Below are 16404 nucleotides of genomic sequence, written 5' to 3' on the forward strand. Positions count from 1 at the left end.
ATTTTTAAAACTGTCCAACAGTGGGGTCCCTGGTTTTTTAATTAGAGTATTTGTTATGTGTCGGACGCGGGCGGAGAACCGACCAGCGTTTGAAGGACCCAGTATAAAATAAGCAGAGCACGGTACAAAGGATAACAGAATTTAATAACATAACAGTGAGTGCTGAATAATAACAAATGAGTGCGCGGTCTGGTGAGGTGGAATAACGGTGCGCTCCCAGCAGCACAAACGGTCCGGAGCCAGAACAGTTCGGACCCAAGGACCCCGCCGACACCCCCCAGGTGGCCGCGACCAACCGAGTCTGTGAAAGAAGAAACCATCATGTGAGTACACCACTCCACACACAGAGAGACCACTCAAAGGTGTACATAAACAGCAAACACTTCCTGGCTTAATTACCAATCAGCTTCCCACCCTGCAGGCATGGAACACCCAGTTCAATTCTCCACTGCAGTGGAAGCTGATTAAACGACTAACATAACAGCTCAATATAATAAGGTGTGAGGGACACCACATTTACTGACTGTACTCATGTTAGTCACAAACCTAAAGTACCTCAGGAAGTGTTCTGACGAGCGTGAGACCTCACCCCCTCCTCTTTCACAGACCATGGCATCAAACCTGGTACGGTCTCTGCATCCATGATGATGAGATGGCTCTCTAGACGACGATCTCACCCGTCTGGTCACAAGGTCGAGTCTCTGGCAAATACACACTGTGTACTCCAGACTTAAATGCAACCATGCCCCAATCCATAAAGATGCACCACAGCTGTGAGTCCTGACGAGCTGCACATGACCAGCCTCAGGTGATCAGGGTGAGGTCCTAATAACTCAGCCACACAGCCACTCAGTCCTGAACGCATGCCACCTGGAAGGAAAAACAAAAGACAGAAAACAGAAGACAAACAAAAGCCAGCCAGGCACACCAGGCACCCCAGCCACAACAGTATTGGTCTATTGGTACTCACATCAGACAGTGAGAGTGAAATTGTCCATTCATTTCTTTGGTGTCTAAAGGTGTTTGACCCCGACAGTGACCTCTGCTGCCTTCCTTGTCACTAATGGTGTTTGACAGCACGGAATTTTATCTCTTTTTCTTTTTAATGTGTGTATGAATGATTTGTCAGTGTCTCTAAATATGTGTGGAACTGGCTGTAGGGTTAATGACATACTAATCAGTCACATCATGTATGCAGATGACTTGGTCATCTTTAGTCCCTGTACTGCTGGTTTGCAACAGTTACTAAGAATATGTTCACAGTATGGAGAAGAGTGTGACATAAAATATAATGCTAGTAAGATCATGGTCATAAGGAGCAGAGAAGATAAACGATCATCCTTCCCTGCCTTCTATTTGGCTGGCACTGCACTCACTGAGTGCATTGAGATTAAATATTTGCGCCATATTATTGCTAATGACTTGACAGATGATAGAGATATCTATAGGCAACGGCAGAAATTGTATGTGCAAGCGAACGTGCTGTGCCATAAATTTAGTATGTGCTCTGTGTCGGTCAAGATCTCACTCTTCAAAGCGTACTGTACACCAATGTACACTGCACACCTGTGGTGCCACTATAAACAAGGCAGCATTAGGAAACTCATGGTGGCTTACAATGACAGCATGAGGCTGATGCTGGGAATTCCAAGAAGGTCTAGTGCAAGTCAAATGTTTGTCAGTGCTGGGGTATAGATTTATGTGCAGGGTATCTGAGTTACAAAGCAACGTAATTGCTGTTTTGGCTAGCCCTGGACATAGCTCTGTGAGACTGTTCTCTAGTTTGTGGAATCACTGGCGAACATGCCGGTATGTGGGACAGTGAGCTATGCAATATCTGTATGTTTTTTTTTTTGTTTGTTTGTTTGTTTGTTTTTTGCTGTGTTGTGATGTTTTTATCTGTGTTATGGATCCCCCTGGGTCTGGGATAAATAGATTCTTCTTCTTCAGCATCAGCCGTAGACAGGATGGGACGAATCTTCACTATATTTAACAGGTGGAAGAAAGCAGTCCTCGTAATATTTCTAATGTGGAGGTCAAAGGACAATGTAGGATCAAAAATTACCCCAAAGTTCCCCTCTTTGTCAGTGTGATGTATGACACATGAGCCTAGGCTCAGTGTTAACTGGTCAAATTGATGCCAATATCTCACTGGACCAAGAGCCATCATTTCAGTCTTATCAGAGTTTAAAAGCAGGAAGTTTCTAGACATCCAACTTCTCACTGCTGCATCTTCTAAGGATTTTATATGAACGAGATTACCAGCAGTTATCGGCATGTATAACTGAGTATCATCAGCATAGCAGTGAAAGGTAATCCCGAAACGCCGCAATATGTGCCCAAGGGGTGCTATATAAAGGGAGAAAAGCAGGGAGCCTAAGTCAGACCCCTGTGGAACCCCAAATTTCATGTCACTAAGGTTAGAGGTAGTGTTACTGTACAAAACACAGTGAGAACAACTGGTCAAGTATAACGTCATCCATGCAAAGGGCACTCCCAGTAATCCCAAAATGATTTTCCAGCCTATCAAGTAGAATATAATGATCCACTGTATCAAATGCAGCACTGAGATCTAACAGCAATAGAACTGTCGTGGTGTCTAAATCCATTGCAAATAGAAGATCATTCACCACTTTAGTGAGAGCCGTCTCTGTGGAATGATATTTTCTAAAAGCAGACTGCAGTGGCTCAAAGAGATTATTCTCAGTAAGATGGTCCACGAGCTGCCGTGACACCACTTTTTCCAGAATTTTAGAGCAAAATGATAGATTTGATATCAGCCGATAGTTTTTCAATACACTAGGGTCAAGATTAGGTTTCTTAAGTAATGGTTTAATCACTGCAGATTTGAAACATTTAGGAACAGATCCAGAAGTTAAAGAAAAATTAATAATTTCCAGCACAGTCGGCCCAAGAGTGGGCCACAGGTCCTTAAACAGTTTTGTTGGTATAGGATGAAATAAACAGGTTGTGCTTTTTGTTGACATTACGAGTTTCATCAGCACGCCTAGTGAGATACTATCAAATTCTGTAAATCTAGGTAATACCTCAGTAATGGCGCCCACCTCAATAGCAGGGTGTAGTGGCTGGATTAAGGCATGCTGGGATATGTTTAACCTAATGTCTTCTATTTTCTTCCCAAAGTAATCCAAGAAATCTTGTGCTGTAAAAGGAGAGCGAACTACAGGTGGTTGTCCATGAATAAGTGTTGCCACCGTGTCGAACAAGAACTTTCAGTTATGCTTGTTTTTGTTGATCAAATCAAAGTAGTAGGTCCGCTTTGTAGCCAATAATGCATGCTTATAGTCTAAGATAGCATCACGCCACGCAAGGTGGAATACTTCTAATTTTGAACTATGCCATTTCCATTCTAGACCTCTAGCCTTATGCTTGAGGTCACACAGGTATTCATTGAACGTGGTGACTGTATTTTGGGGGAATGTGGTTTTAACACAGGTGGCGCAATCATGTCGAGTGTAGTTTTGAGCACTGAGTTTAAACTATCCACAAGTCTGTCTACTGATTGGGTATTTGCCAAATGTGAAGCTAAGACATCAGGCAGTCTAGCTTCGAGTTCAGTCTTAGTTGAGAGGTTGATGCATCTCCATAGTGATATATAAGGTTATTGTTCCACTAAACACGGCAGGGAAACTGTAAACATAATAAGTGAGTGTTCAGAGACCACCAATGCAAGAGGCATGATATCAATATTCGTGACAGCAATACCATGTGCGAGAACCAAATCCAGGGTATTTCCAGTAATGTGTGTTGAGACCCAAATGCATTGCCGAAATCTTAATGCATCCACAATTTCTATAAATGATTTGCAGAGGGGATCAGAAGGCTTATTTATATGACCGTTAAAGTCACCAATGATCAGAATGTTATCTGCACTAGTTGACAAGTTAAAGATGAATGCACCAAATTCATCTAAGAAGTCAGAATATGGGCCAGGAGGCCAATATACAGTGACAAAGTAATACGGCTGATTTTTATTCTTCTGACCTTGGCAATGCGTAATATCCTGAGCAGAGCGGAGAATCAGATGCTCAAATGAGTTATATTTGTGACCCTCAACAGCTAATAAGTTAAACGTAGATTTATAAATAAGAGAAACACCCCCACCTTGCTTCGCATCACAAGGGACGTGACTAAATGTATATGTTGGTGGGCAGGCCTCATTTAAGGGGAGGACAGCTGTAGGTTTAAGCCAGGTTTCACATAACCCAATCGTATCTAAGTGATGATCAATAATTAGAACATTAATCAACTATGATTTTGAGGCTCGTGATCTTATGTTAATGAGACCCAGACTAAGGACCTCAGTGGGGTTGACAGTTGAACTGTTTGGGATTAGGGGTGGTTCCAGAGTAGTATATATAAGATGCCTAGAAATAGGTTCAGGTTTGAGACATTCCACACACGTTGTAGGTAGCAGACACAAAATCTTTGATATTGCTGGAACAACCATTGAGCCATCCTCAATTTTAACATCATCCAATGTAGTAATGGGTATCAAGTTTGCAAAGTATATCCCTCTATGATTTTTATGGACACGTCTACGGAAACAGGCCACAGTCTCAACTTGATGAATTTCCCTCCCTGGCAGATAAACTGCACTATCACCATAGTGGATTTTCTGCACCAGTTTCCTCAGTAAGCTAATGGATTCCACATCCACATTTGTCTCTAATCACCTGCTCCGTGGCCTGTTGTAAATTCGTAATGTTACCCTCCCTGTAGAGCTCTATCTATGTTCGCAGACAAGATGGCGGCACCTTCCCCAGTAGGGTGGAGGCCATCCGGCATCAGCAAGCCATGGCGGCCCCAGAACGAATGACAGTTATCAATAAAGCTAAAGCCTTGCTGTCTACAAAATTGCGCCAGCCACCCGTTTAACGATGTCAGCCTGCTAAACGCTCTCATCAGTACCTTCTGTAAATATAATGTTACCAAATCAAGATGTCAAAAACAAAATACTGAGCTCACTGTTTTGTTAACTTCTTACTTTTGTCTTTGTTCAGCACATGAATATATATTTTAAAAACTGACTCTTTTGCTCTGTGCCCCCAGAGACATGCAGCATCACTTCTGAAAATTGCATTTCTTCACCATCAGCAGATGTCTGGCTGAACTTTGAACAGTTCCTCAGTCTTCAGAGAGCAGTCATTAATGACTCCAGGCATATATGTTTGTGCAGCATTTTTCTGATTTTAATTGGAAAAAGTTTCCTTCCATGAATTTGTCAATATATTTGTCCTGCATTTGTTCATAGACTTTTGCAAGGATCAGCCGATCCGTGTGGCGACTATAATTCAAAGTTGTGCGGGGTCACTTATGACCCTCCGGGAAGATCTATGAGATTTTCGACAATATAGTCTCAGATGGTTTGTAATTTACCAACTCTAATCATTATATTTTTACTGTTTGGCAGGCAAGCCAACAGACCTAGAATAGCAAAATTTAGAGCTGCACAAGCATTAAGAGGATGAAAAGGATGATGGACAAATATATTAGAGAGTGAGATAAATATCAAGAGCCCTAAAACAATCATTTATATCACGGTATTCCAATATGAAGTCAACGAGGTCATAAATAAGCCCACTTCAGTTAGGGCCCCTTCACACATAGTGCAAAGTTTGGACGAAGTGCACACTTAGTGCGCATGAAGCAGGAATCATGTGCAACTGTGTAATGTCATCCCTGCCTCCAATGCCTTGTACACCTGTTGCTACAACTATTTGCGCACACAAGCGCCTGAAAGACAGAATGTGCGCTGTTGAACCCATTGCACCCTCTTGCAGCAGGTGTGGGCCAAATTCCAGGTGACATGCAAGAACACCTAACACCACTCGCATGGCGCATAGAAAATATGTGGCCAGTCGTACTCTTGGTACGACAACAGACTGCAGACAATCACTGTCATACTGGCAGAGAAATTTGTCTAAGTCCCACATGATTGTGGCTTTGATGTGAGCGCTGAGATGACAGGAGGTGTGTCCTCCACTGAAGTGGCTGTAGAAATCTGTGGATCTGGACAGTCAGCTAGACAGCATGTACTGTATTGGAACGACATGGACAAACAACTGCCACTGTGTTGCGTGAGTGTCTGATTGCTGTTATCAAGTGGACACAAATAAAAACATATATCAATGTGGCAAAGTACTGTAGCGATGTGAGCAGGCACGCGCGCACAGCATGCACATGGACAGACTGCTCCCAGGTTGAAGGGACCATCAGATCAGAACACGCAGCAGGCGATCTGACTGTTCACGTCACCCACGTGAGCTCTGTTTCCACATGACCCGGTTGTCCTGCAGCGCACTGTCCACAAGACACCACACATGTGGCTGGTTGGAGACGCGCCATCAGATGTGGACTATGAATGAGATGAGTGAACGTTTCTCATTCATGTCATCTCATGACTGATGTCTTGGACTATGGGTCATCACCAGAGGAACAGACAGATCATATTTGTTTTGCATCGCTTGACATATGTGGTGTTTTTATATGGTGTGGGATTTTAATTTTTTTGGAATACTTCCATGTCCTTCCTGATATGAGGCAGATTCCCACAGCTTTTCACAGAACAGCTCCGGAGCTCAGTGGTAAAGTCTCTGACTGGCATTCAGAGCTTTTGGACGGCACGGGTTCTCGTCCAGTGGGTGGTGTGTTTTTTTTTCTTTTTTTTTTATTATTCCACATAAGTGGCACGATGTTCTGCCAGCTCGCGCACTATTTCTGCTCAAAAGCACCGGCGTGTGCACGAACTCTCACACCGGATTCATGCATGCTGCCCATCAGCGCGATGTTTCATGGTGTGCTAATTTCAAACTGTTTTGCACTGTTTCACCATAATCAGCCAAACTTTGCAGTATGTGTGAAGGGGCCCTTTTGTGGCAAAATTGCTCAGTCACTTGAAGGTTAAGTCTCGACATTTCACACTGATCTTGGCCAAAGTTTAACAAACAACTTCATTTTCTGAACAGACAAAATCACCCATATTCATATCAAAGACATAAAGGACGTTTTGGAACATTGATGGTCACTTTTCACTCATGTTAATTAATCCACAGCAGTTTCCGTTTCTTTTCCAAACCTGCAGTCATGTAAAGTTCACTTTTATTGCCGCCGTTCCTGTTTTTTTCCCGCCCTTTTATTAAACAGTATCACTGTGATCTAAATATCTGAAATATCACAAATGTTCAGTATCCAGATCTGACACCAATACACCAAAACTATATATTTTTTATTGATGTGGATCATCGATCATGGCTGATGTAAATTCTTGCCACTCTGCTGGCCCCACCCCCTCTTTAAAACATTTACATTTGTTTTCTTTTTCAGTTTGGATTCTTCGAGTTGAAGAGTGGGCGGGGCTGTCAACCTTGTGGCTGCAACCAATCAGGTTCCCTGTCTGAGTCATGTGATGAGGAGGGGCAGTGTCAGTGTGTGAAGGGCGTGGCCGGGACAAAATGTGACCGATGTAGCCACGGTTTTTACCATTTCCATGGCGGCGGGTGCAGAGGTAGATAAACAGTGTGGCTCACTGCTGATTGGTGCACGGTTTGATCACTGATTGGTCGAGGTGTTGTTCTCCTCCAGAATGCGCTGTGCTAACACCAGCGGGAACTGCAACCCAGAGACTGGCGAGTGTGTCTGTCCCGCCCACACAGAGGGCGACGCATGTGAAGGTGTAAGACGGGTTACTGGGTCATGACCTCATGTCTGGATGCAAGGTAAGTACGGATACACACACAGAGACACACCACACGGAGACACACACACACACAGACAGACACACACAGCAGACAGACCATACGAGGTCTGTGAGAAAGTATCCGACCTTTTTATTTTTTTCAAAAACCATATGGATTTGAAATCATGTGCACTTGCACAGACAAGCTTGAACCTTCGGCGCATGCGTGAGTTTTTTCACGCCTGTCGGTTGCGTCATTCGCTGGTGGCAGGCTTTGGTGAGCACTGGTCCACAACCCCTCGTCGGATTTTTATTGTTTAGGAATGGCGGAGCGACTGCCGCTTTGTTCCATGTTCCATTTTTTCAGAAACTCTGCCAGACAGCCAGATGGAAACCATTTGGAAGATTCAGACGGCTTTTGATGGCTTTTCAGTCGAGTGAGTATCCGAGAAATTGTTTAACAGCTGGGCATGTTCCAACTTGTCCCGTGAGACTTCCAACACGGAGGTGTTGTTTGTCCCGCGCCATGAGCGGCTGCGTCCCGACGCACAAATCCGTCCGCACGTCTTTCATTATAAAATCAAATCAAATCAAATCAATTTTATTTATATAGCGCCAAATCACAACAAACAGTTGCCCCAAGGCGCTTTATATTGTAAGGCAAAAGCCATACAGTAATTACGGAAAAACCCCAACGGTCAAAACGACCCCCTGTGAGCAAGCACTTGGCAACAGTGGGAAGGAAAAACTCCCTTTTAACAGGAAGAAACCTCCAGCAGAACCAGGCTTAGGGAGGGGCAGTCTTCTGCTGGGACTGGTTGGGGCTGAGGGAGAGAACCAGGAAAAAGACATGCTGTGGAGGGGAGCAGAGATCAATCACTAATGATTAAATGCAGAGTGGTGCATACAGAGCAAAAAGAGAAAGAAACACTCAGTGCATCATGGGAACCCCCCAGCAGTCTAAGTCTATAGCAGCATAACTAAGGGATGGTTCAGGGTCACCTGATCCAGCCCTAACTATAAGCTTTAGCAAAAAGGAAAGTTTTAAGCCTAATCTTAAAAGTAGAGAGGGTGTCTGTCTCCCTGATCTGAATTGGGAGCTGGTTCCACAGGAGAGGAGCCTGAAAGCTGAAGGCTCTGCCTCCCATTCTACTCTTACAAACCCTAGGAACTACAAGTAAGCCTGCAGTCTGAGAGCGAAGAGCTCTATTGGGGTGATATGGTACTATGAGGTCCCTAAGATAAGATGGGACCTGATTATTCAAAATCTTATAAGTAAGAAGAAGAATTTTAAATTCTATTCTAGAATTAACAGGAAGCCAATGAAGAGAGGCCAATATGGGTGAGATATGCTCTCTCCTTCTAGTCCCCGTCAGTACTCTAGCTGCAGCATTTTGAATTAACTGAAGGCTTTTTAGGGAACTTTTAGGACAACCTGATAATAATGAATTACAATAGTCCAGCCTAGAGGAAATAAATGCATGAATTAGTTTTTCAGCATCACTCTGAGACAAGACCTTTCTAATTTTAGAGATATTGCGTAAATGCAAAAAAGCAGTCCTACATATTTGTTTAATATGCGCTTTGAATGACATATCCTGATCAAAAATGACTCCAAGATTTCTCACAGTATTACTAGAGGTCAGGGTAATGCCGTCCAGAGTAAGGATCTGGTTAGACACCATGTTTCTAAGATTTGTGGGGCCAAGTACAATAACTTCAGTTTTATCTGAGTTTAAAAGCAGGAAATTAGAGGTCATCCATGTCTTTATGTCTGTAAGACAATCCTGCAGTTTAGCTAATTGGTTTGTGTCCTCTGGCTTCATGGATAGATAAAGCTGGGTATCATCTGCGTAACAATGAAAATTTAAGCAATACCGTCTAATAATACTGCCTAAGGGAAGCATGTATAAAGTGAATAAAATTGGTCCTAGCACAGAACCTTGTGGAACTCCATAATTAACCTTAGTCTGTGAAGAAGATTCCCCATTTACATGAACAAATTGTAATCTATTAGATAAATATGATTCAAACCACCGCAGCGCAGTGCCTTTAATACCTATGGCATGCTCTAATCTCTGTAATAAAATTTTATGGTCAACAGTATCAAAAGCAGCACTGAGGTCTAACAGAACAAGCACAGAGATGAGTCCACTGTCTGAGGCCATAAGAACATCATTTGTAACCTTCACTAATGCTGTTTCTGTACTATGATGAATTCTAAAACCTGACTGAAACTCTTCAAATAGACCATTCCTCTGCAGATGATCAGTTAGCTGTTTTACAACTACCCTTTCAAGAATTTTTGAGAGAAATCTCCTCCACACAAAATCTCCTTTAACAGTGGAATGTGCCAATAAAGTGCTGATTCCGACCTCTTCTGAAACTTCTCTGCTAGTCACACGACATCCTGCATCAACAGAGCCTTAAATTTGGAAGTGATCTGCTCGTTTCAGCCTGTCGATGGCCGCGAGGGGTGCGGTGCGCCCTCCGCCGCCGTTGGCCGTTTTTAATCCAGTTTTAATGGTCCTTAATCCGTGTGATACCGATAGAATCTTCACCGAAAGCCATCTGAATCTTCCAAATGGTTTCCATCTGGCTGTCTGGCAGAGTTTCTGAAAAAAATTTCATGGAACAAAACGGCAGCCGCTCCGCCGTTCCTAAACAATAAAAATCCGACGAGGGGAGTGGACCAGTGCTCACTCAAAGCCTGCCCACAGGGGAATGACGCAACCGACAGGCATGAAAAAACTCACGCATGCGCACGAAGGTTCAAGCTTGTCTGATGCAAGCGCACATGATTCAAATCCATATAGTTTTTGAAAAAAATAAAAAGGTCGGATAGTTTTCTCACAGACCTCGTACAAAGAGGCACACACAGAGACACACACACACACACAGAGACACACACAGAGACACACACACACAGACACACACAGAGACACACACAGAGACACACACACAGAGACACACACAGACAGACATACAAAGAGGCACACACAGAGACACACACACACAGACACAACAAAGAGGCACACACAGAGACACACACACGGAGACACACACACAGAGACACACACAGACAGACACACACAGAGACACACACACACAGACAGACATACAAAGAGGCACACACAAAGACACACGGAGCACACACACACAGAAACACAGAGACACACACAGAGACACACACACAGAAACACAGAGACACACACACACAGACACACAGAGACACACAAACACACAGACACACACAGAGACACACACACGGAGACACACACACACACAGAGACACAGAGACACACACACACAGACAGACATACAAAGAGGCACACACAGAGACACAGAGACACACACACACAGACATACATACAAAGAGGCACACACAGAGACACACAGAGCACACACACAGAGACACAGAGACACACAGAGCACACACACGCAGAGACACAGACACACACAGAGACACAAACACAGACACACACACAGACAGAGACACACAGACACACACAGAGACACACACACACAGAGACACACACACGGAGACACACACACACAGAGACGCACACAGACAGACGCACACAGAGACACACACACACAGACAGACATACGAGGAGGCACACACAGAGACACACAAAGCACACACACAGAGACACAGAGACACACACAGAGATACACAAACACACAGACACACACAGAGACACCCACACACACACAGAGACACACAGGCAGAGACACACACACACAGACAGACATACACACAGAGACACACAAACACACAGACACACACACACAGACACACACAGAGACACAAACACAGAGACACACACACACACACACAGACAGACATACAAAGAGGCACACACAGAGACACAGAGCACACACACACAGAGACACAGAGACACACAGAGCACACACACGCAGAGACACAGACACACACAGAGACACAAACACACAGACACACACAGAGACACACATGCACACAGACAGAGACACACACACACACAGAGAGAGACACATACACACACAGACAGAGACACACACACACACAGACAGAGACACACACACACAGAGATAGATGATGCTCGTCTGATTACCTGACAGGGAATTAACCTGAGGATCTTCTGGTCACAGGTCCGCTGTCCGAAGCTCCACTGACTAAATCATCTTTTGTTTAAAATGTGGACTTGTTGGAGCTCTGACATTCATTTGTTCCCGAATGCGTGATGCAACCTTGAAGCTTCGTCCTTGACACCATCTCAAAGTCTTGATAAAGTCAAAGGTCTGACGCGGTCTCTTGCTCCACGTGTCAGAGATGATGAAGGTTGCGCTCTTCAGACGAGTCCCGTGCTGACGTACAGATGATGCTTCGTGCTTTTGTTTCTTCTGTGATCTGCTTTGACACACACTCAGAGATGTTCAGTTCAGTTCGGTTCAGAAAGATGCTGCTGCAGTTCTAACCTGGATCAGGACGTTGGACAGTGTTTTCTGGTTTTTTGGCCCTCACTTCATTGGCTCCCTTGTGCCATGTGAGGTTGGATTCTTAAGGTTTAATTATAAATTATTAAATTTAAGGGGCGAGCGCCATCCTGCTGAGGAGAACTAGTGGGGGGGAATAAACTGTTACACCGGCCCGTGCTCTGATTCTCAGAGTAAAGCTTTACTGTGTGAGCCTGAAGATAAGGAAGGTGAGTCCCGGCCCCAGAAATGTTTTTTTTATGGACTAGTCTGCCAGCTGGAATAAGACGCTCTGACTCTGTTGAGTCTTTTAAATCTAGATTGAAGACTTACGTCCCTTCGGCTTCTCCCTTGTTTTCACTCGGATGCTCTTCCTGATGCACCACATTTCAATTTAATTTCATTTTATTTTCATTTATATAGCACCAAATCACAACAAAGTTACCTCAAGGCGCTTGAGGCAACCTTACCAACTCCAAGAGCAAGAACACAGGCGACAGTGGTAAGGAAAAACTCCCTCTGAGGAAGGAACCTCAAGAAGACCAGACTCAAAGGGGTGACCCTCTGCTTGGGCCATGATACAGACATAAATTACAGAACAATTCACAAAACGAATATACAGGAAATGTTGTCGGTGCACAGGACAGGAGGGTCTCCAGCACAAACACAACTTCCATCTCTGGATGGAGCTGCACCTTAAACAGAGAGAAAAAACAGAATCAGGCATCAGAAAGACAAGAAATACAGTATAATTTGTGAGCATTAAACAACAAGAAAAACAGAAGAAATACTAAGGTGATCGCCGGCCACTAGCCCTAAACTTCACTAACAGACCCAGAATTTAGGTAAAGTTGAGGCCGCGGCACGCTCTGTTTACTAGTAAAATGAATTAAAAGAGTAAAAAGTGTAAAACTATACTATACCAGTATGCTAGCTATATGAAAGGGAAAATAAGTGCGTCTTAAGTCTGGACTTGAAAATCTCCACAGAATCTGACTGTTTATTGACGCAGGGAGATCATTCCACAGAACAGGGGCACGATTAGAGAAAGCTCTGTGACCCGCAGACTTCTTATTCACCTTAGGGACACAAAGTAGTCCTGCACCCTGAGAACGTAAAGCCTGGGCCGGTACGTAAGGTTTAATTAGGTCAGCTAGGTAGGGAGGTGCCAGTCTGTGAATAATTTTATAGGTTAGTAGCAGAACGTTAAAATCTGATCTCACTGGGACAGGAAGCCAGTGAAGAGACACCAAAATGGGTGTAATGTGGTCAAACTTTCTGCTTTGTGTCAAAGTCTGGCAGCAGCATTTTGAACACCACATTACATATTACGTGGAGAATGGGCAGGGGTGGACTTGAATCAAGAACCTTCTGCTCTGGGCACAGATGTAGCCAGTGCTTGGCCACAGCCCTGCTGTTTTTTATATCCTGATCTTACATTAGAAGTCAAATTGTTACAAAGAGTTTTGTTTGTTTTGGGCTGGGTTTGTTTAATTGATGTAATTATGTATAACTGTAAATGTCGAAACACTTCCAGATGTACAGTTTGGAACCAAAAAGTGAAGATTATTCTGAAATGCCTCACAAAGATCATTAAACACACTAATACACACAACTCTGACAGCTGTGCAATTGTAGTGTGATGGGAAGCTCTGCCCTCCAGTGTGACATCACCAATGGCCAGTGCGTTTGTCAAGAGCGGTTCTCTGGCCGGACGTGTGACCAGTGTGCCCCGGGACACCACGGTTACCCGACTTGCACGCCATGTGGCTGTGATGTGGCGGGAACACAGGACACATTCTGCAATGCCACGCTCGGAGTGTGTGACTGTCGGTCCGCGGGACAGTGTGTGTGCAAAGTAAGTGCTCCGTTTTAGCCATGTCTTGTGGCAACCAAATTAAACTGCAGCCAAAACATGCTCTCTTTGTGGGTGTGTACATTTCCAGGTGGGTGTGTCCGGGCAGCGCTGCGAGGAGTGTATTTCAGGCTGGTTCGGTCTGTCTGTTCAGAATCCACACGGCTGCTCCGAGTGTTTCTGTTCTGGACTGAGCCGAGACTGTGAGGAGCTCGGAGGACTCGTTAGAGTGCCGGTCAGTACACGGCACTCCCGCCGTATGTCAACCTGCACATACTGTCCACTAGGTGGGGTTACGGTGTTACTGAGTAATACTTTATACAATGTAATGGTTGTGTGTGTGTGTGTGTGTGTGTGTGTGTGTGTGTGTGTGTGTGTGTGTGTGTGTGTGTGTGTGTGTGTGTGTGTGTGTAAAGTCTATTTAAATTGGGTTTCACAGCAATCAAACGTTTCTTCACAGATCACTTTGGCTCGTTCTTCCCGTGTTTTGCCGTTGGTCAGTCAGTCCAACCTTCAGGGTGTAGTACACGGAGTTTACAAACAGGGCGGTGACATGCTGCTCCACACCAGCCAGCTCAACTCCAGTGGGCTGGCTGGACCACTGTACTGGAGACTACCAAGACAGTTTGAAGGCAACCAGGTACTGTTGTTTTTCTGTTGACCTCATCCTGAGTCTGGCATTAAGTCTGGTACTTGGACTTGTACAGTGGGGGAGATAAGTATTTGATCCACTGTCAATTTTCCAGGTTTTCCCACCTACAAAGAATGGAGAGGTCTGTCATTTTTATCGTAGGTTCACTTAAACTGTGAGAGACAGAATCTAAAAAAAATCCAGAAAATTACACTGTCTGATTTTTAAATAATTAATTTTCATTTTATTGCATGAAATAAGTATTTGACCCCCTACCAACCAGCAAGAATTCTGTCTCTCACAGACCTGTTAATTTTTCTTTAAGAAGCCCTCTTATTCTGCACTCTTTACCTGTGTTAATTGCACCTGTTTGAACTTGTTACCTGTATAAAAGACACCTGTTCACTCACTCAATCAATCACACTCCAACCTGTCCACCATAGCCAAGACCAAAGAGCTGTCTAAGGACACCAGGGACAAAACTGTAGACCTGCACAAGGCTGGGATGGACTACAGGACAACAGGCAAGCAGCTTGGTAGAAGACAACAACCTGTTATGATTATTTATTAGAAAGTGGAAAGAACACAAGATGGACTGTCAATCTCCCTTGGTCTGGGATTCCATGCAAGATCTCACTTTGTGGGGTAAGGATGATTCTGAGAAAGCTCAGAACTACACAGGAGGACCTGGTCAATGACCTGAAGAGAGCTGGGACCACAGTCACAAAGATTACATTAGTAACACATGATGCTGTCATGGTTTAAATCCTGCAGGGCAGCAAGGTCCCCCTGCTCAAGGCAGCACATGTCCAGGCCCGTTTGAAGTTCACCAGTGACCATCTGGATGATCCAGAGGAGGCATGGAGAAGGTCATGTGGTCAGATGAGACCAGAATAGAGCTTTTTGGAATCAACTCCACTTACCATGTTTAGAGGATGAGAACAACCCCAAGAAAACCATCCCAACCGTGAAGCATGGGGGTGGAAACATCATACTCTGGGGGTGCTCTTCTGCAAAGGGGACAGGACAACTGCATTGTATTGAAGGGAGGATGGATGGGGTCATGTATTGCGAGATTTTGGCAAACAACCTCCTTACCTCAGTAAGAGCATTGAAGATGGGTCATGGCTGGGTCTTCAGTCAATCAATCAATCAATCAATTTTATTTATATAGCGCCAAATCACAACAAACAGTTGCCCCAAGGCGCTTTATATTGTAAGGCAAAAGCCATACAATAATTACAGAAAAACCCCAACGGTCAAAACGACCCCCTGTGAGCAAGCACTTGGTGACAGTGGGAATGAAAAACTCCCTTTTAACAGGAAGAAACCTCCAGCAGAACCAGGCTCAGGGAGGGGCAGTCTTCTGCTGGGACTGGTTGGGGCTGAGGGGAGAGAATCAAGAAAAAGACATGCTGTGGAAGAGAGCAGAGATCAGAGAGATTCAGCATGACAGTGACCCCAAACAGACAGCCAGGGCAACTAAGGAGGGGCTCCGTAAGAAACATTTCAAGGTCCTGAAGTGGCCTGGCCCGTCTCCAGACCTGAACTCAATAGAAAATCTTTGGAGGGAGCTGAAACTCCAAACCTGAAAGATCTAGAGAAGATCTGTATGGAGGAGTGGACCAAAATCCCTGCTGCACTGTGTGAAAACTTGGTGAGGAAACGTTTGACCTCTGGAACTGCAAACAAAGGTTTCTGTACCAAATATTAAGATCTGTTTTTCTAGTTAATCAAGTACTTATTTCATGTAATAAAATG

The 16404-nt window shown here is 44.3% G+C and overlaps 1 protein-coding gene across 1 annotated transcript in view; it reads left to right on the forward strand.

Annotated features, from left to right (window-relative positions):
• Positions 1-16404, forward strand: part of lama1 (laminin, alpha 1) — a 309926-nt gene that overhangs the window by 139023 nt on the left and 154499 nt on the right. Inside the window, 7 exon segments of the mRNA XM_034180072.1 lie at positions 7348-7541; positions 7606-7688; positions 7691-7711; positions 7714-7739; positions 13782-14015; positions 14104-14247; positions 14473-14652. Coding sequence (XP_034035963.1) covers positions 7348-7541; positions 7606-7688; positions 7691-7711; positions 7714-7739; positions 13782-14015; positions 14104-14247; positions 14473-14652 — 882 coding nt within the window.

The sequence above is a fragment of the Thalassophryne amazonica genome, chromosome 1, assembly GCF_902500255.1.
Source record: "Thalassophryne amazonica chromosome 1, fThaAma1.1, whole genome shotgun sequence".
NCBI classification, from domain to species: domain Eukaryota; kingdom Metazoa; phylum Chordata; class Actinopteri; order Batrachoidiformes; family Batrachoididae; genus Thalassophryne; species Thalassophryne amazonica.